The 24548-nt window shown below is 43.4% G+C and overlaps 1 protein-coding gene across 1 annotated transcript in view; it reads right to left on the reverse strand.

The window, feature by feature from the left end:
- Positions 1-4100: 4100 nt before the first annotated feature.
- ERCC6L (ERCC excision repair 6 like, spindle assembly checkpoint helicase) overlaps positions 4101-24548 on the reverse strand; it is a 36597-nt gene continuing 16149 nt past the window's right edge. The window contains exons 2-3 of the mRNA XM_077283322.1: positions 10113-12684; positions 4101-5472 (exon numbers count right to left, since the gene is read on the reverse strand). Coding sequence (XP_077139437.1) covers positions 4207-5472; positions 10113-12684 — 3838 coding nt within the window. The 3' untranslated portion in view covers positions 4101-4206. The remainder of the gene's footprint in view (positions 5473-10112; positions 12685-24548) is intronic.

A 24548-nucleotide genomic window follows, 5' to 3' on the forward strand; every position in this document is an offset into this window, starting at 1 on the left:
CATGTGACGGGGGTCGGCGATGCGCTCATTTCCGGCAACGAAGCGGTAGTTAAATGCCGATGTCAGCGTTTGATAGCAGCATTTAACAGGTTAATAGCAGAGGGTGAATCGCGATTTCACCCGCCGCTATTGCGCGCACATGTCAGCTGTACAAAACAGCTGACATGTCGCAACTTTGATGTGGGCTCACCGCCGCAGCCCACATCAAAGGGGGAGACATGACATGCGCAGCACTAAAATGGCGCGTGTCAGGCTGTCCATGGGCTTGAATATCAGTACTGACAATCATAGGGATCTATGATGCTGTTAGTTCAGTTTGGTAGATTTACAGTCGAGCCAAGACTTGAAGATGCAATATGGATGATAAAATGTATCTGACTCATGGCCAGCTGAATGAGGCCTCACACTGAGCGTCACCAAGTAGGACAGCCTTTATATTCATTACCCCAAAGGGAATAAGTTACCAGGTTTCTGCTACCTACTGAGAAAAGACAGACTAAATTCAGCTCTGAGCATGCTCAGATGTTTAGCAACTGGGCATGCTCGTATATCATGTCCGAGTCTCTGCGGCTCCATAATTTGTGGCTATTAGACAGCCTCAACACATGTGGGGACTGCATAACAGGCGATCCCCACGTGTTCAGGCTGTCTAGCAGCTGCAGCAGAGACTCGAACATAATATACGAGCACGCATAGGTGCTCGGATAACACTCGAGTGTACTCGGATAAGACATTATCCAAGAACGTTCACTCATCACTATTACTGGACCATGCTGTAGTTCTCATATCAATTTTATTTGCATTTCTCAATAATGAGCTTGCACTGGTTGACTGGTTGATGCCTACACTGGACACATTAAAAAAAACCTGCCAACCAAGCAGGCCACATAGCAAGAGCTTATCACTGAGAAGACTAGCAGCGTTGCATCATATAAAACAGTGACCAAAACTACAGCAAAAATCTCCATAATTGATACTACTTTGTGCTGTCCTCAGGTGGCGAGGAATAAAGCTGGTGACAATCTTGCACGACAGCACCTTCACTGTATGAGAGGACTTCAAAGCAGGAATATTTCAATTACAAAGGAGAAATAGGATCAAAAGGACAGAAAGCAACTTTAGAGCCTTACCAGTACCAGTAGAGCTTAAGAAGGACCCATATAGTAGTGGCCTGTACGCACTTTCATGAGAATTAACCCCTTAGTGACCTAAACCTACAACATAATGCACAACTCAAGATTATATTCAACAAGATTCCTTTATTAACAATCATAAAAAATGCGATGTAACATGTATAAAAGGGAAAACAAAACACAAAAACCAGGTGGAAAAAAGTGCGGGACCGCAGAGACCAATGATGGTATATCTTGTAACTAATAAAGGCAATATTATATCCAAATACAACGTTTATAAATGTTAGATTATGAGTATACAATATTTCTCATATTTTATATCCACAAAATAGAAAAAAATAGTACATTTATTAAATGGATACCTATGTGCTGAAGTTATGAGTCAGATCACTTGTTCATGTGTCACAGAGTATCTCTATCAGTACACCAGTATAGTATGATTCGTTCATGTGACAACATAATGTTTGAATATAATCACAACATAGTGAGACTATCAATGCACCGGCACATTGCAAATGGAACATAGCATAGTTTTGCATAGTCAATAACATGCTCAAATATTTGTAGATTCAAAAGTCCATGTAACAGATTAAAAAGTAAAAAGACTATGTAGAGAAATAGGATACTTAACCATATAAGAGGTCCTGTGACAGGCCGCACCTGCCCGACGCGCGTTTCGCCTGAGCTTTGACGAGGGAAGTGATCTGACTCATAACTTCAGCACATAGGTATCCATTTAATAAATGTACTATTTTTTTCTATTTTGTGGATATAAAATATGAGAAATATTGTATACTCATAATCTAACATTTATAAACGTTGTATTTGGATATATTGCCTTTATTAGTTACAAGATATACCATCATTGGTCTCTGTGCGGTCCCGCACTTTTTTCCACCTGGTTTTTGTGTTTTGTTTTCCCTTTTATACATGTTACATGCCATTTTTTATGATTGTTAATAAAGGAATCTTGTTGAATATAATCTTGAGTTGTGCATTATGTTGTAGGTTTAATTCATATTTCTAATGCATACTTTATACTTACTTTTGTATATATGTGTATCCCTTAGTGACCTAGCCACATTTTTCAAATCTGACTAGTGTCACTTTATGTGGTAACTCTAGAACACCTGGACGAAGCTTTCCTTAGCAAAACATGCGTCGGGTGTCGTGGGTCCCTGGCTGGTGGTCTATACTGGGTAAATATGTCCCCTTTACTTGCTTTTTTCTAATGCTACTATTATATCCTCTGATGCTTCGGCTTACAATGATTCTGAACCCTTAAAAACGTTTCCATTTGTTGATACTTATATTTATTCTTAGCTGGTACTTTGCACTTTATCTTTATATAAACTATTATTTTATCATATATATGCACTGGCTTTGGGTTCATTGTCATTGACGGCTGTGGTATCAGGTGTATTATTAATGTTTTATATACAAGTCCTTTGAATATGTGATTACTTTGCTGTCATTAGGATGATGCTGATATTGTGAAGGTTACTCCATATTGACTGTTACCACTTTTTCCAGCCATACCTTGTGGTTTTTCTGTATTTTTTGGTTCCCCTTGGTTATATATGGTATTTACTTGATTGATTTTATTGGTGTTATAATAAAATTTATATATTTTATTATTTTTTCGCTTAGTGCTTTTTCTTTGGTGTATTTATGACTACTTGTCTGGCGTAATAATGATTTAGGTGCGGTTTAAATTGTTTTTTTTCGTGACACATTGTATTTTTTGCTAAATTTGTTGATATTTTCTTCTTTAACTTATAAAAACATCAGAAATTTGTCAAAAAAAATTCTAAAAAAATTGCAATTTTCAAACTTTGAATGATTACTGATGAGTGAGTGTACTCGTTGCTCGGGTTTTCCTGAGCACACTCGGGTGACCTCCGAGTATTTATGACTGCTCGGAGATTTAGTTTTCATTGCGGCAGCTGGATGATTTACAGCTATTAGCCAGGCTGAGTACATGTGGGAGTTGCCTGGTTGCTAGGGAATCCTCACATGTAATCAAGCAGGCTAGTAGCTGTAAATCATTCAGCTGAGGAAAACTAAATCTCTGACCAGTCATAAATACTCGGAGGTCACCCGAGTGTGCTCAGGAAAACCCAAGCACGGAGTACACTCGCTCAACACTAATGATTATCCCTTTAATTCAGACAGTCTTGCCACTTAAAATAGTAATTAGAAAACATATCCCTCATGTCTGCTTTACATCACCACCATTTTTAAAATATCCTTTAATTTTGTTAGGATGTTGGAAGGTTTAAAACTGTAGCAGCAATTTTTCAGGGAAATTTACAGAACTTACTTTTCTAGGGACTTATTCAGTTTGGAAGTGACTTTGGAGGACCTATATGTCGTAAAATCCCGAAAAGTGAGACCACTTTAAAAACGGCACCCCTCAACCTATTCAAAACTGCTGTCAGGTAGTTTATTAACCCTTCAGGTGCTTTTCAGCGATTAATACAAATTGACATGATAGGAAGAAAACATTTTTATTTTCACCACCTAAATGTGGCCGACTTCTGAACAGGCCGCTATAGCCAGCAGACCAAGACCGTTATTTGGCTGTGAATTGCCATGGCAAACATCAGGACCACACAATCATGATCTCAGGGTGCCCCCCACACTGTTAACCATTTAGATACCGTAGTCACTATTGACATCAGCATCTAAGGGGTTAAAACGCCATGATTGGTGCCAAAACCAATTAAGGCTGATACAGCAAGATGTTCGCTATAGTGTACAGTGGACAGCTGATGCATTTTCACCAGGTCGAGGATGCCATTGTCTGTTATGGGAGGTCAGTAAAAAGATGTATTGGTGGTCACTAAAGGGTTAAATGAAAACCAATACATTATTAATGAGATCGCTCTTTTGTGGATGAAATTAAAGAAAATGGTAAAGACACAAATATATAGCAATGTACATAAATTAATACATTGATGCAAATAAAGCTTCAAAAACAGTTTATAATTTGACAATAAATTTACAAAGCACGGCACAAATTCCCTTAATGACTGCTAGTGTCTTTACCGATAACTAGACACTGTGAACCCTAAGATAGCTGCCTGTACAAACTCAAAGTAATCATCATAACTTCAGGGTCTCCCGACCGAATATCAAGTGCCTTCAAGAAACAGTCTAACGCTTCCTTCACATGTCCACAGTCTTTATACTCCTTGCCACGATTCACCAGTACAGAGTAGAGGTCTTCTTGACCAAGTTCTTTTGTTTGATTTGTTTTTATTTCTGGAGCCATATAATCCACTTGTTCATCAGAAATCAGTTCTACTTCACCAGTAGACTCCTCAGATAGTTCTTCGCTAGAAGACGATTTTACCACAAAGCTATCCGCTTCATCGTTCTCTCCTGAGGGTAGACTGTAATCCAGCGCGAGCGTTTCTCCAGCTTGCTCGTCTGTCATCTCATGCTCCTCTTCATCGGCTTCCTGAGCTTCAGTAGATAGCAGTTTTTCTTCCTCCCCTTGGTCACTGTCTTCATCTCCGTCATTAATATTTTCTTGAATGTCTGTTGCTTCTTCTACAGCTACATGAACTAGAGACCTTCTTGAAGCAATAGACCTACGCCTTCCTAGACTGCTCCTCTGAACCAACTTATCAGACAAACGTTTGTCTAACTTTGGAGTTGAGGCGCTCAACAATTTGACAGAGGGGCTGTTCAAAGGGGAGAACAACACCTCGTTCTCATCATTTACGAACAGTGAGCTTTCCACCTCACTTTCAGAATCAATTCTCTTCGTAGCTTTACGACGGATAGAGAAAACCTCTTCATCGCTCTCCTCTGAATCAAATATACCAACTTCACTCTTGCTATTTTCCTGACAAGAGTTTAATATATCCATTTCATTCTGAAAAGTTTCTGGAACGTCAGGACCTTCACATCTGTGCTTTGGATTCTCCATGTCCACACTTCTTCCAAGTTCCATGGAACGTTCCAAGCTGTTGCCTTCTTGGCTCAAATTGTCAGAGTCATCGAGAACTAGTAGAGCGTCTGTGACGGGAGCTAAGGAGGTTTCCATTAAACTCTGCATTTCGTTCTCCGACGCAGAAAGTTTATCATTATCCATCGAATCTTCTAGGACTAGGTTGAAGTCACATTGTAGTTGAGACTTTGATAGAGACAAGTTGGGGTCTTCCTTTAGACTTCCATTATTACCCATCAGGCGTGGCTGTTCAAGCTTTGCTGCCTTGAAGATACAACTTTGCAAAATGTTTTGACTTTTCTTAATGTCTGAACTGTTAGCTGTAGCAGCAATATCCTTTATTCCAGAATGTCCATTTAATAAAGAACTTCCTGCTCCCTGCAAAAAGAAAAAGACAAAAAAAAAAAAAAATTCATGTAGTTGGAAAATCATTTTACATAACTAATTTAATGGGGTTGTCCATTACTAGGACAATCCATTCTTTATCTAAATGCTTGCCCCCAATAAAGCTTATACTCCCCTCCCATGCCAGGACTTGTGTTCCTGCGGTTGTGAAACTTGATATGGGTGCTCAACCAGCGCTGAAGTAACGGGCCCCACCTTCGTAGGAATTCAACATGAAGAAAAAGTCAGATCAGCCGTAGCCCTGACTTCCTTTCCAAGTTCAATTCATGAAAAGTCAGAACCAGTGATGCCAGTGCTGATTAGCACCAGGATCAAGTGTCACAACAACCGAACGAGAGTCCCGGGACCACGAGTGCCGACACTGGAGGAGAGTATAAGCTTTTTTTATTTTGTCAGGGCCAAACATTTAGATCAAGAAGGGGTTGTCCTAGTAGTGGACAACTAGTTTATGCAAACATCCATATTGACAATGGCATGAAAAAGGAATACAAGAATTTGGTTTGGTGAATTTTCTGAGGCTCATCTTTTTTTGTTCCCCCTGGAGATAAGTTTTTCTGAGGCGTCTCGGCTGTCTCAGAGCACACAGCAGCATTCAGCCAAGTGTTTCTGGAATCAGCGCTGATTAGAAGAACAAGGCGAAAACAGGACTCAGCGTTCAGTAGCCGCATAGAGAAAGGACCACAAATCAAGCATGCATTACAGGGATAAAAGTTCTTAGTCCTGCCAATCATTGTGTGTCCCAGCAGTTGGACTCGCACTAATCAACAAGTTATCACCTATCCACAGGAACGGCTTTTCACTGGACAACCCCTGTAACTCTATTCATGCTCGAAAGCATTGTTATATATAACATAGAATTGTGACTCAGTCCGAGCTACGATGAGACTCGAACAAGCGGCCATCAGTCAGGATCTGCCCAGAAACCTGAAAACTAAGGGCCAACACTGGAAATACTGAGCCTTCACATATTGGTCACTGCAAGAGTAAACCCTTACGAAATGTTTATAGTTGTACTTCAGTAATCATAGAAACATCTGATTATTAGGCTGTGTGCACATATAGCAGATTTGTCACATTTTTTTCGCTATAAAACCGCAAAAAAAACACTCACATTAAGCATCTTATTTAATAGAATGCAATCTGCATTTTTTGTGCACATGCTGCGTTGTTTTCCTGAGCGGAATCGCATTCCAGAAAAAAACGCAGCATGTTCATTAAATTTGCGGAATTGCGGGGATTCCGCACACCTAGGAATGCATTGATCTGCTTACTTCCCGCATGGGGCTATGCACACCATGCGGGAAGTAAGCAGATCATGTGCGGTTGGTACCCAGGGTGGAGGAGAGGAGACTCTCCTCCACGGACTGGGCACCATATAATTGTTAAAAAAAAAAATGAATTAAAATAAAAAATAGTGATATACTCACCTTCTGATGGCCCCGGAGTCTTCCCGCCTCTCAGCGGTGGTGCACACGGCCGCTTCCATTCCCAGGGATGCTGTGTGTGAAGGACCTGCGATAACGTCGCTGTCACGTGACGTCATCGCAGGTCCTTCACACACAGCATCTATAGGAACGGAAGCCACTGAGGAGATCCGGGGCCATCAGAAGACGAGTATAACCATTTTTTTTTTTTTATTATTTTTAACATTCTATCTTTTATTATTGATGCTGCATAGGCTGCATCAATAGTAAAAAGTTGGTCACACTTGTCAAGCACTATGTCTGACAAGTGTGACCAACCTGTCAATCAGTTTTCCAAGCGATGCTACAGATCGCTTGGAAAACGCTAGCATTCTGCAAGCTAATTACGCTTGAAAAACACTAGTTTTTAGCTGGAATATGCATGCCAATTCCGCATGCGATATACCCGCGGCAGGAGTTGCAGAATCTTAGCCCAAGATTGGAAACAAGAGCAGCAAAAATGTGAAAACCAAAAATTCTCAAGGTTTTGTAAAATTAAGGGATTAGTCGTCTCCTCTGACTTTGATGCATCTTTGCCTGTCATGACAACAGTCTCATGAAAGTTTATAGACTGATTTTTGCTGTACTCTGCAATACTGTGGTGTAGCCGAGTATTGTACAAGCGGCAATGAGACGATCACAGGTTTAAGTCCTTTAAGAGGACTACAAAGTGCAGTAAAAAAAAAAAAAAAAAACACGTGTATCTCCATGTCAATAAAAACCTGATCAAAATATATTAACCCGATCAGTAAACACTAATGAGAGAAATAAGAAATAAAAAGCGTCTAAAAGCCAGAATTGTGTGATTCAGCTGTGCAACAACGCAAAGAAAAAGATGCAACAACGTGATCAAAACCTGTAACATAGCCCATAATGGGATCAATAAAAACTAGGAGTTGGGGGTGCACTCATACCTTCTATGCAGCCTACTTAGGCTAAGTTCACACTGGCGTTTTTTATGCTAATTTTCAGCTGCGTTTTGCAGTACCAGCAAAGTCTATGAGATTTCAGAAATCTCATGCACACACATTGGTTTTTTGTGTGATCAGTATTTTGGGCTTTGCAGCGTTTTTTTGACAGAGCATGTCACTTCTTTCAGCTTTTTTAACCCACTGACTGTTACATCTAGATGGCAGGCTGCGTGATGCGTCCATACAGCCTGTCATCCAGCAGAGCGGACCCGACCCCCATTCACTTGAATGGGGGCCAGACAATACAGTGTCTGACACACGGCCATATGCATGACAGCACGGCAAACACCGCCTCTGATCCGCGGGGAAACCATCCTCGCCGGTCAGACAGCCACGGTTCCCACACTGTTAAAACACAGCAAACGCTCAGCTGCGATCGGAGGTATAAAGATTACCTCCGGTCACTGGTGTCAGCTGATGGAACTACTACTCCCATCATCCAACACCTGCTGCTGCTAATTACAGTGAGAGCGGAGGATGGGAGTATTCATCAGCTGCTCCTGTGCTGTAAATAACCTCTGAGATCCCCGCTAGCATCGTGAGACAGTCGCACGGTGCAGAGGCGAGGTCACCAGACTTTCACTGCGGTGTACTCGCCTCTACACCATGTGACTTTCTCACGGTGCTAGCGGGGAATCTCACAGAGGTCACCGCAGTTCATCCCGGCCTCAGTGAAGTCACCGCCGGTCACTGAAGCTGCGCTCGCAGCAGCCCATTCACCAGTGGTTTTCAGCCAGGATGGTTGCATCTTAGCACTGTCCAGGTTGAAAACGAATTATCCCCCAGACATGGGTTACAGTGTGGGACACAACGATGGACAGGTATGGTATAGTGAGTTTTTTTATTTTACTTTTATTACAGGAGATCGAGGGAGTTTGTGAATTAGGCCAGGACGCAAGTATGGTTTAACTTGAGAATATTAAAGGAGTTTGTGTCATTTTTTTCAATTAAAGGACTTTATTCTTGGTGTCTTTTCTTACAATGTGACAATGGGGTTAGTAATGGGGGCGTCTTGACGCCGTTCGATTACTAACCTCGGGGCTTGATGTCACCGGACAATACAAAGGTGACATCAACCCCACATATTAAAGCCATTTGCCACCGCTACAGGGCAAGTGGGAAGAGCCGGGCAAAGTGCCAAAATTGGCGCATCTTAGAGATACGCCTTTTCTGGGATGGCTGAGAGCTGATGTTTTTAGCAAGGGGGGCAGTATCCATGGCTTCTTCCCAGGCTATCATAATATCAGCCCACAGCTGTCTGCGTAGCCTTTTCTGGTTATTAATTATAGGGGACCCTACGTCTTTTTTTGGGGGGGTACTAATTGTATTTGTCACTGACATCTAGATATCTACCTATTCTACGTGTATTTACTGTATGTAATCCATCTCTTCTATCCTGTCGGCTGCTGCATTGATTTTACAGTACACGGCAGATGAATTGCCAGCTATTCTATGTATGTAATATAAATACATATATACATGCATACACACACATTATATATCCATGTAGTCTATGTGTATATATCGATTCTATTCTAACCTGTCACACTGTGATTATACTGATCGCGGCACATGAATTACCGGCTTTATCTATATAATATATAATGTATATAATATATATACATAGATCTATAGATGTCAGTGACCCGCATATCTATTCTCTATAAAGCCTCTCTATTCTAACCTGTCAGTATGATTTTACTGTAGCGGCACATGAATTGCTGGCTTTTCAAGGGATCTAGAGGTATGGTTCTACAGGAAGTAGTTTTTTTTTTTTCCTCTGGGGGCACTCAACTTTATTAGCATGCACAAAGAGACAAATTAGCCCCAAAAACACATGAAAAAAACAAAACAAAAAAACCACACACCAAAACATGTTTTTGCCGCAGCTTCTTTCCTGCCAAGAAATCAGGTTTTGCTGCAGAAAAAAAATGCAGCAAAAACGCCCAGTGTGAACTTACCCTAATACGAGCAGGCAATATTTCAGCTTGGCTCATCTCTACATCATATTACCTCCATCTACATTTATATATTTAACAAAGCATGAGTATTAATTCTATCCAATAATTAACTATTAATCTTTAGTATCCTTGCCATAACGGCCATGACGTGTGCATGTAGTAAAGCTGGTTAGATTAAGTTTCAAAACGGTCTTCAGAGCACTATATTTTTTACCTACCATGCTGGAAGACGACGTTTTTGTAAAAGGTATCGGAGCTGCATCCTCTTCACTGAGATCATCCTCTGGTATCAAGTTGGCTGTCTGGTCCTCTCCCTTTATCAGAAATTCACTTTTAAATGAAGCCTGGAGCCGATTCTCTCCGAAAGATCCATCATGAACCAAATCTTTTAGGTGATTGCTTTTATTCTTTGAGGTTTCACAGTTAGGGGGGGCAGGAGGTGGTCCCTCATCTCCACTTGAATCTTCAATGATTAGACTACTTACGTGACTAGTGAAATCATTCTGTGGTTCCTTTTTAAATGAAACAGGGTGAAGATCCTCTTCATCAGACTCTATGAGCAGACTGGTCATTTGACAACTTACATTTGCAATTTCCTGCTCAGTAAGATCTACAATCTCAGGAGGAGAAACTGGTTTTTTAACAATAGGTAGACTTCTTTGTTTAGGTTTTTCAGGGCCAACATTCGGTCTAAACCATGCTCCATCTGAAACCTTTAATTGCTCATTCAGTTGAGACTCCATCTGGACTAGTTCATGAGCCTTCTGAACCCTTTCTTGAATGTACTGCACTTCTTGTTCAGTTTCATATTCATTGTCTTCTTCTTGGGAGGAGATCTCATGTGCATAGATGAGGTCATGGTCTGAGATTCCAAAAATTGGTAAAGTATGCAAATAAGCGATGTGTTCATCTAGATGGGTGTCAGTTTTCCTCTGAGAGGAATGCATATTTTGAAGCTGAATCTGAGTGGAAGAGGTTTTGGTGTCTTCCAGAGAAAAAAGCTCTTTTAATTCTTGCTTTGAGAAGTAACGGAAAGGGTTTTTCTTATCACCGGTCGTTTGTCTTATTAAAGAGTCTTTGAAGATTTGCCTCCTATAGATTTTCTCCTCCACTGTGCCACAGGTTATAAGTCGATAGATTACTACATTTGCTTGCTGCCCTATTCTATAAGCTCTGTCAACTGCTTGTGCATCAGTAGCCGGATTCCAGCTCGGGTCAAAAATCACCACACGATCTGCTGAAGTTAAAGTCAGTCCAACGCCACCAACTTGTGTTGTTAGCAGCAATACAGAGTACCTCTGGTTAGTCTGAAAAATACTTATTCTTTTTTCTCGATCTAGGAGAGAAACTGTGCCATCAATGCGCATGATCTGAAAACCTTGGTTATTCAAGATACGATCGACCATATCAAGCATTTTTCTTGACTGTGAAAAAACCAGAGTTCGGTGACCTTCTTCTTTGAGTTTATTAAGGAGCGCAATCAAAAGACCAAGCTTTCCAGACTCCTCTATGAGAACTTCATCAGAAAGATGATCAAACTTTGTAACAGATTCGATGTAATTCTCTTCTGTGCCATCTCCCTCCAATCCAAGCTGGACACAGGCTCTTGCGGACAGAAGTCTCGGGTGATCACAGAGCTTCTTCAGAATGGTTAGTTCTGCTAGAGGAGACCTAGTGGTCATCAGCAATTCCTTGATTTGATCCAACGATATAAACTTTCGATACACCTCTTCCTGTATTGATGATAAGTAGACCCATATTATGAAATCATTCTTTCTTGTAAGAGAAGGCATTGTGCATAATTTAGTATTTGACTCAACGGCTGCCTGTTGCCCAGAAACCTTTTTATGCTGAACGTCATTCTTTGTCCGCCTCAGAAAATAGGGCTGAATTATTTTCATCAGGTTTTCAGATATCTTTAGACCAAGAGCTTTTTCACCTGGCGTGGCGTCTTTCTCTCTGGCTCTAGTTATTGGATTTTCATACTCCATTTTAAAAGTCTTAGCTGTTCCCAGGAGCGTTCCTTGACAAGCAAAATCGAACAAAGCCCACATCTCCCGTAGGTTGTTCTGGACTGGTGTGCCCGTTAGAAGAATACGATTCCTAGCTGGAATGGCTGAACAAGATTTGGCAGATTTTGTCGATGAGGATTTAATTTTATGAGCCTCATCTAAAATGATGTAATCCCAGGCAAAATCTCTTCCATTGTATGAGGAGAGCTGCTGCCAATTATTAATTAACATTTGGTAGGTGGTAATGAGAATCCCACCCTTTCTCTGGATTTTCTCTAGATTTCTGCTTCGCTCCTTTTTGCTGGTGCCATGAAATTCATTTACTCTCATGCCTGGAGTCCACTTCTCAAACTCTTTCACCCAATTACTGATTAGCGTTGTCGGCATTATCAATAATACATTATTAGTCAATTCAGCATCAAACATTCCAGAAAGAAAGGCAATAACCTGGATGGTCTTTCCAAGCCCCATGTCATCTGCCAAAATGCCGCCTTTTCTTCCATCCCTGTGAAGGCTGTACAAAAACGCAACACCTTCCTTTTGGTGTTCGAACAGTTTACTGTACAGTTCTTTGTAGAGCATCAGCCCGCTACCCAACACATCCACAAATTCATCGTCTTCTTCATTTTGGAGATCGAGCTGCTGGAGAGCCTCTTCCAGTTTTGCAATGCGACCTTTCAGCTTTTCACTCGGATGTATTTTGTCAGCTTTTTGGAAATATTCTATTGACTTTGGTAAGTTTCCATTCTTAGCTTCTTGCTTTGCTTTTTGAACATACCTGCGGGGAAAAAAAAAATACATTGATGAATCAACATAGTTGTGAATTTTTGCCCTCTACCTTGTACAGACTTAGCAGCCAATTGCCAGATACCAACAAATGATGAATGTTCCTATCTCACTGCCAGAAGTAGGTGCACCAGGAGCAGGCCACGCTATCCCCTATAGTTTCTGCACACATCTATTTAAAAGCGACAAATGGCGGCCGCAGTTCTAACGGATCGTACTCATGTTATTATGCTTCACTGTGCAAATGACCAAGTGGTTAAAGGGAAGAAACAAACCAAAATCAGACCACACGTGGATGACATCTGGCTAGTCAGTTACACTGACCTAATGGAAAAGGAGAAGAAACTTTTTTCCTTTCCATTTCGCTTCTTTCAGGGTCATCCAGACAAAATGCGAAGAAAAAAAAAGTTGTGGTATGGAGACACGACACGTTCACTTCCATCTGCTCTGGTGGTCCCTTTCATCATATGTGACTACTGATATGTCGCCATTTATAAGATCTTATGTTTACATTGGTTTTAAGCTATTTAACGGGACAGTGTCCTAAGGGCGTAAGATTGCGCCTGCACTTTAGTATTGCCATCATGGATAGAATTACCCTTCTCAGATAGGCGACTTTCTGTGTTTCTCTTCTTTACTGTGTAGCATCCAGGTGTCGAGCTAATACTAGGAGGCGTTTGTCTTGTTTTTTTTCAGATGATTGCTGCTCTTTTCACCTGATCAGATATTGCACTTGCATTTTGAATACTTCTATGCAGATTTTGACATTTTTGGAAAGAAAACGTAAGTAACCTCACGTGTCATTAATATTTCACATACTGCATATCCCTGGATCTATACCATCATACTTTTTTATTGATGCCAGTTTCTCCTTTTGTTGGAGGTTTTGCCTTGTCTTTTTATAAACTATTTGAATTTGTGTGTGTTTTAGCTTTTTTGACTTGAATAAGTTCTATTTTAATTCTACTGATTGCTAGAATCTCTTTCTATATGCCTCAGTATATTCATGGTCTGATAGGGATATTAGGTGTATACACATCACACGGGCCAGATTCTTCTGTGCGGCAGTCACCTGACCACAAGTATGTGATTTGCGTACATGTCGTCACGTGGCGACTAGACGTGCTCGGTCTGTTTTACTGTATTGCGTTAATTACTTGTTCACTGGTAACGCCCCTTTTTATGTAATCTCTGGAGGCAGATTCTCAGGGAGATCTATGTCCAGCCCAGAGATCTTAACATTTACATATCAGACAAATGTGGATTTCTCTGAAATAAGGCATCAGATCTTAAGGTGTCATGTTCTTCAGGTTCCTATGACCTACATGCACAGACTGCTTAGAAGGGACAATCCTACTGACAGATTCCCTTTAAAAGTGGTTTCAAAAATTGGGTTACGTTTTGGTGGTTTGCATTTTAGCACCTAGGGGCTCTGGTAAAGAAGCACTGCCACATTATATAGCAATGTGTGTATATATGCATGTAGTGTGTGTGTGTGTGTGTCAGACGTGGCTTCTACAGTGGAAGCCTGTGGAGCGTCAGAACCTTGTAACAGACTAGCCAGCTGGCCGCGACTGCCGTGACATCAGAGCGGAGGCCGGAGAATATACTAATACACACACTACATGCACATATTCATTAGAAAATAAACCAAACATGGAGTGCTTCTTTAAACCCTTAACACAGACAATTTCTGCTTTTTCCGCACATCCTTCCTTGTCCCACAACTCTTATTTTTCTGTCCACACAGACACATCGGGTCTGGGGGGGGGGGGGGGTTTCAGGACAAGTAGTACTTTTGGATGTCTCCATTCATTTTCTCATGATGTACTGAAAAATAAGAAAAAAAACAAAAACCCAGCAATGCGGATATTGTTTTTATTGTGAAACTTTTGTGGTAAAAATAACCTGGAGACACGACTCTGCTCATCAGTATGATTACAGTGATGTTAAACAGGTACAGTGTTTACTAATTTAGCAACGAAAAAAAAAAACCCAAAATGTTGGGGATTGTGTCGCCAGTTTACGAGGCCCGGATCAACGATAGCTGCTCCTGCGGAGGTGCCATTTTCAGACTGATTTATTTTTTAATTAATGTATACCATCAAATAAAAGAATTAATCCCTTCACAACCTCAGCCGTACTAGTACTGTGGAGGACACTTCCCTCCCTTTCATGAGGGCTCTGGCGGTGAGCCAACATCTTTCCTGGCACATGTCAGCTGTTCAAAACAACTGACACGTGCCCAGAACAGTCGCGAGTGAATCGCGATCCACCAGCACGCATTAACCCCTTAAATGCCGCTGTCAAACGATGACAGCAGGCATTTAACAGGCGCTCCCGGCAATAGCGCCAGAAATCCGCCCATCGCGTCGGAAATCTGCTCACTGCTGACCCCGGTGATCATTGCCTGTATATAGCAGAGCTGATCGGGTGATGGCAGCTTCTAGTCAAAGGCTACTTTTACACTAGCGTCGTGCGCTGCACGTTGCTATGCGTCGTTTTGGAGAAAAAAACGCATCCTGCAAAAGTGCTTGCAGGATGTGTTTGTTCTCCATAGACTTATTAACGACGCATTGCCACACATCGCAACAGTCGTGCGACGGTTGCGTCGGACCGTCGCCACCAAAAAACGTTACATGTAACGTTTTTTGGTGCGTCTGCAGCATTTCCGACCGCGCATGCGCGGCCAGAACTCCGCCCCCGCACCTCACAATGGGGCAGTGGATGCGTTGAAAAACAGCATCCGCTGCCCCCGTTGTGCGGCGCTTCCACACTATGCGTCGGTGCGCTGCAACGTCGCATAGCGACGTGCAGTGCACGACGCTAGTGTGAAAGTAGCCTAACATGGAGACTATTGAAGCATGGCAAAAGTTTAAAAAAAAATAATAAAATTGTTTAAAAAATTAAAATATATACACAGTACAGAGCAAAAGTTTGGACACACCTCATTTAAAGATTTTTCTGTATTTTCATGACTATGAAAATTGTAATTTCACACTGAAGGCATCAAAACTATGAATTAACACATGTGGAATTATATACTTAACAAAAAAGTGTGAAACTGAAAATATGTCTTATATTCTAGGTTCTTCAAGGTAGCCACCTTTTGCTTTGATGACTGCTTTGCACACTCTTGGCATTCTCTTGATGAGCTTCAAGAAGTAGTCACCGGGAATGGTCTTCCAACAATCTTGAAGGAGTTCACAGAGATGCTTAGCACTTGTTGGCCCTTTTGTCTTCACTCTGCGGTCCAGCTCACCCCAAACCATCTCAATTGGGTTCAGGTCTGGTGACTGTGGAGGCCAGGTCATCTGGCGTAGCACCCCATCACTCTCCTTCTTGGTCAAATATCCCTTGCACACCCTGGAGGTGTGTTTGGGGTCATTGTCCTGTTGAAAAATAAATGATGGTCCAACTAAACGCAAACCAGATGGAATAGCATGCCGCTGCAAGATGCTGTGGTAGCCATGCTGGTTCAGTATGCCTTCAATTTTTAATAAATCCTCCACAGTGTCATCAGCAAAGCACCCCCACACCATCACACCTCCTCCTCCATGCTTCACTGTGGGAACCAGACATGTAGAGTCCATCCGTTCACCTTTTCTGCGTCGCACAAAGACACGGTGGTTGGAACCAAAGATCTCAAATTTGGACTCCTCAGACCAAAGCACAGATTTCCACTGGTCTAATGTCCATTCCTTGTGCTCTTTAGCCCAAACAAGTCTCTTCTGCTTGTTGCCTGTCCTTAGCAGTGGTTTCCTAGCAGCTATTTTACCATGAAGGCCTGCTGCACAAAGTCTCCTCTTAAGGCCGGAGTCTCACACAAAGTATAAAAATACGGTCCGTTTTTGATGGCCGAGATACGCAGAAAATTTCCAGAACATTGATCCGTATTCAATGCGTTGATGCGATTTTTTTCTCTAAAAATTATCCGTGTATCATCCGTATGGCGAGATTCTCTCGCCGGCTTGCAAAATGGACATAGAATGGCCTCTAATTTTCGTAAAAACACACACACATATATATATATATATATATATTTATTTAATACCGCGCTAGATAGCAGAAAAGCCAGTAATTCAATTGCTGGCTTTTGCCATCTCCTTCCCAAACCCAACAGGATATGAGACATGATTACATACAGTAAACCATTTCATATCCTTTTTTTTTTTTTTTTTTACATATTCCGCACTACTGTTAGTAGTGTCTGTGTGCAAAATTTGGGGGCTCTAGCTATTAAAATAAAGGGTTAACTCACAGAAAAAAATCTGTCATCTCTTATAACACTTGTCATCTCGACCTCACATCTGTCATTTTCCGATCACTCCACTATTTTCACCTCACGCCTCTCATTTTCACCTCAGTATATACATGTTTGTCATCTCCCTTATATATAGTATACACCTGTATGTCACCTCCTGTATATACCTGTATGTCATCTCCCCTGTAAATAGTATATACCTGCCGTACGTCATCTCCTCCTGTATATTGTATATACAGTCATGGCCAAAAGTATTCACACCCCTGCAATTCTGTCAGTTACTACTCAGTTTCTTCCTGAAAATGATTGCAAACACAAATTCTTTGGTATTATTATATTCATTTAATTTGTCTTAAATGAAAAAAACACAAAAAGAATTGTTCTAAAGCCAAATTGGATATAATTCCACACCAAACATAAAAAAGGGGGTGGACAAAAGTATTGGCACTGTTCAAAAAATCATGTGATGCTTCTCTAATTTGTGTAATTAACAGCACCTGTAACTTACCTGTGCCACCTAACAGGTGTTGGCAATAACTAAATCACACTTGCAGCCAGTTGACATGGATTAAAGTTGACTCAACCTCTGTCCTGTGTCCTTGTGTGTACCACATTGAGCATGGAGAAAAGAAAGAAGACCAAAGAACTGTCTGAGGACTTGAGAAACCAAATTGTGAGGAAGCATGAGCAATCTCAAGGCTACAAGTCCATCTCCAAAGACCTGAATGTTCCTGTGTATACCGTGTCATCAAGAAGTTTAAAGCCCATGGCACTGTGGCTAACCTCCCTAGATGTGGACGGAAAAGAAAAATTGACAAGAGACTTCAACGCAAGATTGTGCGGATGTTGGATAAAGAACCTCGACTAACATCCAAACAAAAGAGAAAACAAGGGGTTGGCGCAAAGTAATCCTAAATACAGGTATTTGCTGCAAATATCCCTGACGAAGGAGACCGTGTTCTCCGAAACGCATTGGAATTTGGTCCTCATCACGCCTCGTACCCTCGCCGGGTCACGTGACTATTATGTCACAGAAGCCCTGTCGGCTTTTCTCTTCACCGCGGACTTCAAACACAGGCTTCTGCACGCTTGTGCACCGGCGGGTAGCAGGCTTTGGGGAGCGTGGGTCACCGGCCGGGACCGCGCTCCTGTCAGTATATATATTTTTTCATTCGATTTTTTGGCTGCTACACTTCATCGAGAGTGACTTCATAGTGTGAACTCAGCACAGACTCCAGGACTTTTCTTCAGAGGTAATCATTATTGCCTTATTGTCTATATTCATATGTAGCTGTCTTGGATAGAACTAACGTGGCGGACTTCATATAAAGTTAATGAACTTGGATTTTTACATTCTCTTATTTGTCATCATGCGGCTTTTACAACTGTGGTGATAGGTTTATTTTAAATGTGTATGGACTTTGTAATAAATTTGTTAGGTCTTTTTATAAGGTTTTTGCGCAAACTATGTTATTTAACATCCAAACAAGTTCAAGCTGCCCTGCAGTCCGAGGGTACAACAGTGTCAACCCTTACTATCCGTCGGCGTCTGAATGAAAAGGGACTGTATGGTAGGAGACCAAAGAAGACCCCACTTCTGACCCTGAGACATAAAAAAGCCAGGCTAGAGTTTGCCAAAACTTACCTGAAAAAGCCTAAAACGTTTTGGAAGAATGTTCTCTGGTCAGATGAGACAAAAGTAAGAGCTTTTTGGGCAAAGGCATCAACATAGAGTTTACAGGAGAAAAAAAAGAGGCATTCAAAGAAAAGAACACGGTCCCTACAGTCAAACATGGCGGAGGTTCCCTGATGTTTTGGGGTTGCTTTGCTGCCTCTGGCACTGGACTGCTTGGCCGTGTGCATGGCATTATGAAGTCTGAAGACTACCAACAAATTTTGCAGCATAATGTAGGGCCCAGTGTGAGAAAGCTGGTCTCCCTCAGAGGTTATGGGTCTTCCAGCTGGACAATCACCCAAAACACACTTCAAAAAGCACTAGAAAATGGTTTGAGAGAAAGCACTAGAGACTTCTAAGGTGGCCAGCAATGAGTCCAGACCTGAATCCCATAGAACACCTGTGGAGAGATCTAAAAATGGCAGTTTGGAGAAGGCACCCTTCAAATATCAGGGACCTGGAGCAGTTTGCCAAAGAAGAATGGTCTAAAATTCCAGCAGAGCATTGTAAGAAACTCATTGATGGTTACCGGAAGCGGTTGGTCGCAGTTATTTTGGCTAAAGGTTGTGCAACCAAGTATTAGGCTGAGGGTGCCAATACTTTTGTCTGGCCCATTTTTGGAGTTTTGTGTGAAATGATCAATGTTTTGCTTTTTGCTTCATTCTCTTTTGTGGTTTTTCATTTAAGACAAATTAAATGAAGATAATAATACCAAAGAATTTGTGTTTGCAATCATTTTCAGGAAGAAACTGAGTATTATCTGACAGAATTGCAGGGGTGTGAATACTTTTGGCCATGACTGTACCTATGTGTCATCTCCTCCTGTATATAGTATATACCTGTATGTCATCTCCCCTGTATATAGTATATACCTGCTGTAAGTAATCTCCCCTGTATACAGTATATACCTGCTGTAAGTCATCTCCCCTGCATACAGTATATACCTGCTGTAAGTCATCTCCTCTGTAGATCTATGTGTCATCTCCTCTTTTATATAGTATATACCTGTATGTCATCTCCTCCTATATATGGTATATACCTGTATGTCATCTCCTATATATAGTATATACCTGTGTGTCATCTCCCCTGTATATAGTATATACCTGTGCGTCATGTCCTCCTGTATATAGTATACCTCTGTATGTCATCTCCTCCTGTATATAGTATATACCTGTGCGTCATGTCCTCCTGTATATAGTATACCTCTGTATGTCATCTCCTCCTGTATATAGTATATACCTGTGTGTCCACCACCACACTGAAGGACCCTCCCAGCTGCGCCATCCTCACCACCACACTGAAGGACCCTCAGGACAGTGCCATCCTCACCACCACACTAAAGGACCCTCCCGACAGCGCCATCCTCACCACCACACTGAAGAACCCTCCCGACAGCGCCATCCTCACCACCACACTGAAGGACCCTCCCGGACAGCGCCATCCTCACCACCACACTGAAGGATTCTCCCAGACAGCGCCATCCTCACCACCACATTGAGAAATAATGGTGAAAGACGTGTCCTTTTAGCTCAACATACAGTAGAAAGAATTTTAGATTTTCGCTGGACTTGTTTTGGATACAGAAAACCCAAATGTGATCATTATTTAAATGTATTTTTGGACATGGAAAATGAGAGATGAACTTTTATAGAAGAGATTTTTAAAAACTATTTTGAATTTAGGCAGCACGGCGCTACGCAGTCGGCCCCGCACCACAGTCGCTTCACGCTCCGCTCACTCCACTCTCAAACACCCCCTGCTGAATCACATCAGTACCAATGTAAAGCAGAAGCAGTGCCCGCCACTTCCCACAGCGCTGCCCACACTGTTGGCTCCGCTATTCCCGGCAGGTCACATGACACATGTTTTGGGCTGCCGCAGCCTTAAGGCTGTGTGCACACGTAGATTGAATCTCTGCAGATTTTTCCGCACCTGTTTTGGTAAATCCGCAGGTAAACTCCACTGCAGATTACCTGCGGAATTACTGCGTTTTCTTTGCAGATTTTGGGCGGATTCTGTGACGGGGTGTACGGCAGAGCAAGAAGGGACAACAGGCCAAGGGATGATTCCGCAGATTTATTATCAAGAACGCTGGAACAACACATGCAGGTAGATCTACAGAGTCCACAATTAGTCCAAAGGAACCGGTTCGGGGGCACCTCCCGATAATCCTTGTGCCAGCTAACAAAACAATAGTCCACACGAGTCCAAGCGATCACAAAACAATCCCTCGAACGACGAGATATGTCCTCAGCTTAAGTCTCGCCCCGTTCGCTTCCACAGTCACAGATGTACGTGGGGTCTTGCCTCAGCTAAAGGCCCCGTCTCACATAGCGATTCACCAACGATCACGACCAGCGATACGACCTGGCCGTGATCGTTGGTAAGTCGTTGTGTGGTCGCTGGGGAGCTGTCACACAGACCGCTCTCCCCAGCGACCAACGATCAGGGGAACGACTTCGGCATCGTTGAAACGGTCTTCAACAATGCCGAAGTCCCCCTGCAGCACCCGGGTAACCAGGGTAAACATCGGGTTACTAAGCGCAGGGCCGCGCTTAGTAACCCGATGTTTACCCTGGTTACCAAAAAAAACAAACAGTACATACTCGCCTTTCGGTGTCCAGGTCCCTTGCCGTCTGCTTCCTGCTCTGACAGTGCCGCCGTACACTGAGAGCAGAGCGCAGCAGTGACGTCAGCGGTGCTGTGCTCTGCTCTCACTGTACGGCCGCACTCAGTCAGAGCAGGAAGCAGACGGCGAGGGACCTGGACACCGAAAGGCGAGTATGTACTGTTTGTTTTTTTTGGTAACCAGGGTAAACATCGGGTTACTAAGCGCGGCCCTGCGCTTAGTAACCCGATGTTTACCCTGGTTACCAGTGAAGACATCGCTGGATCGGTGTCACACACACCGATTCAGCGATGTCAGCGGGACCTCAACGACCAAAAAAAGGTCCAGGCCATTCCGACACGACCAGCGATCTCACAGCAGGGGCCTGATCGCTGGTACGAGTCACACATAGCGAGATCGCTACTGAGGTCGCTGTTGCGTCACAAAACTTGTGACTCAGCAGCGATCTCGCTATGTGAGACGGGGCCTTAAGAATCCCCACTCCTTCTCCTTCCAGCATCAACTCACATCTGATCTCAAAATAAGAATGGATTGTCTGAGCTCCTGGGATCCGCCCATGAAGGGGGGTACGGGGTCACACCTTCTATTCAATGGCTGGGTCCAACAGAAGATTCCAGACTAGTCGACTCCGTAGTATGTACATTTGACTAGCCACCTGCTGTGAGGAAGAATGGCTATTCCTTCCTAGTGATGTTGACAAAGCTTAATTACATTATAGCTTAGGGCTGCAAGTATTGGGGGAAGGAGACATTTTGTTACAGATTAACTCAAAGCACAAGAAAATACATATATTACAGCTAATAGAAACCAGAGAACAGTTATATACTTCAAATGGCATACTATTCAAATACAGGTCAGGGCAAAAGTACATATCATGACAATCCCTTCCCCTCCCAATTTGTGCACGTACCAGGGACCTCTACAGGTCGCTGGTTAAGTACACACAGGCAGAGCGTAACGTACAGGTGGCTTCATGCAGCCACGAATTGGCATCGTAGCTCTCCCACATCATTGCCCAGGAGAACATCTGCAGGCAGACCTCCCATCACCCCAACCACACATCGCCTGACCCCAAAACCAAAGTTCAGATCCACAGTGGCTGTGGGAATAGTCCTCCAATGTCCACCAGCCAGTTCAATAACAATCCCAGGTCCTCTATGGATTGCCTCAGGCCGAACCACTCGGGGATCAGCCAGTGTGAGGAAAGCCCCCGAGTCACAAAATCCAATAAGTCTCTGTCCATCCAGCACGACCTCCTGCAAGTGCTTACCTCGATGAGCAGACATCATCGTAGCTGCAGGTCGCACACCATAAACTCCTAGTGGTGCAACATGGGTGGGTGAGGCACTAGGCCAGTCCTCACGTAGTGGTGACACGTCTTCCTCCATGGCACTTGGCTGTACATAATTAATAATACGACTGGGTATAGGATCAATCCTCATTTGAACAGCTGGGCAGGAGGCTTGCAGATGCCCCGGCTGCCCACATCGATAGCATCTGTGCTGGGTCTCACTCCATCCAAGGCGTCCTCTTGCGTGAGGGGTAAGGGAACCTGGAGGCCGGCCCCCACCTGAAGGTGCTGTAGGGGATTGAGGACGACTCCTCCATGAGCTGGCTGGGCATGAGGCCTGCAGATGCCCCGGATGCCCACAACCATAACACCTGCGCTCTGCTACTTCCTCTCCTCGTCGTATTCCAGAAAACGCAGTAGAAGCAACTGGACGGACATTTACACGGGTATCGGCATGAGGTGGTGGCTTAGAGGAACGGGGAACAATGGGGACAGAAGAACTGGGGGCCACCGGGGTTGTGGGGCTGGTAGGCCTCTCTCGATCCTCTAACAGAACCCTCCACTGAGGCTTGATGGTGAGAACCTCATCAGCGAGAGATGCAGCTTCCTCCACAGTGGCTGGTCTCCTCTCACGCACCCATTCCCGGATCTCAGCAGGGCACTTGAAGTAAAACTGCTCTTTTAGGATAACCTGGAGAAAGGTCTCCCAGGTTAAGGCCTCCTCTGCTTCCAGCCAGCGATTACATATTTGTTTGAGTCTGTGGGCATACATCTTGAAAGACACTTCCTCATTGCAGGCTAAAGTACGGAACTGAGTCCTGTAAGTGTCTGGCGTCACAGCATAATGTTCTAGAATAGTCAGTTTAATCTCCGCATACTCCCAGTTCTCTCGAGGGCCCATGGCTCTATAGGCTGCGGCAGCTCCACCCTCTAAGAGCCCCACCAGATGTCGGACTCGCTCCCTGTCCGGGACTTCCATTAATCGACACTGATGCTCAAAGTCCTGGAAGAAGCTCTCAATGTCGCCTGCAGCCTCATTAAACGGCTTGAAGTCTTTGCGGGACACTCTGGGGAGTTCCCTCATGGTGGGTGCTGGGGTTATAGTCTGTCTGGAGCTTCTAGCTGCTTCCAAAGCGATCTGCCTCTCCAGCAATGCCATCTCCTGAGCTCTGTGAATGGCCTCTCTCTTATCGTCTATTGTGGCCTCCTCTCCCAGCAATGCCAACTCCTCCTCGTACCACACAACCCACTGACTCTTTGGGGTATTTACCTCCGGCTGCAGTCTTTCCTCCATTTGCTGCGAGGATCCTTCCTCAGCGTCATCTTGCAGGCGAACTCCTTCCAAAGCCTCAATTAGCTGCTCCTTGGAGAGTCCTTTAAAACGGACTCCTGCTTCACGGGCCTTTGATTGTAGGCTCCCCAAAGTCCAGTTCTTGTACTCTGCGGTGCTGGTTCCCGATGTTGGGCCATTGTCCTCCATTCCTTCTGCTCTGATCCCGCTGCTTGCCACCAGTTTGTGACGGGGTGTACGGCAGAGCAAGAAGGGACAACAGGCCAAGGGATGATTCCGCAGATTTATTATCAAGAACGCTGGAACAACACATGCAGGTAGATCTACAGAGTCCACAATTAGTCCAACGGAACCGGTTCGGGGGCACCTCCCGATAATCCTTGTGCCAGCTAACAAAACAATAGTCCACACGAGTCCAAGCGATCACAAAACAATCCCTCGAACGACGAGATATGTCCTCAGCTCAAGTCTCGCCCCGTTCGCTTCCACAGTCACAGATGTGCCTCAGCTAAGAATCCCCACTCCTTCTCCTTCCAGCATCAACTCACATCTGATCTCAAAATAAGAATGGATTGTCTGAGCTCCTGGGATCCGCCCATGAAGGGGGGTACGGGGTCACACCTTCTATTCAATGGCTGGGTCCAACAGAAGATTCCAGACTAGTCGACTCCGTAGTATGTACATTTGACTAGCCACCTGCTGTGAG

The sequence above is a fragment of the Ranitomeya variabilis genome, chromosome 2 (genome assembly GCF_051348905.1).
Source record: "Ranitomeya variabilis isolate aRanVar5 chromosome 2, aRanVar5.hap1, whole genome shotgun sequence".
Taxonomy (NCBI): Eukaryota; Metazoa; Chordata; class Amphibia; order Anura; family Dendrobatidae; genus Ranitomeya; species Ranitomeya variabilis.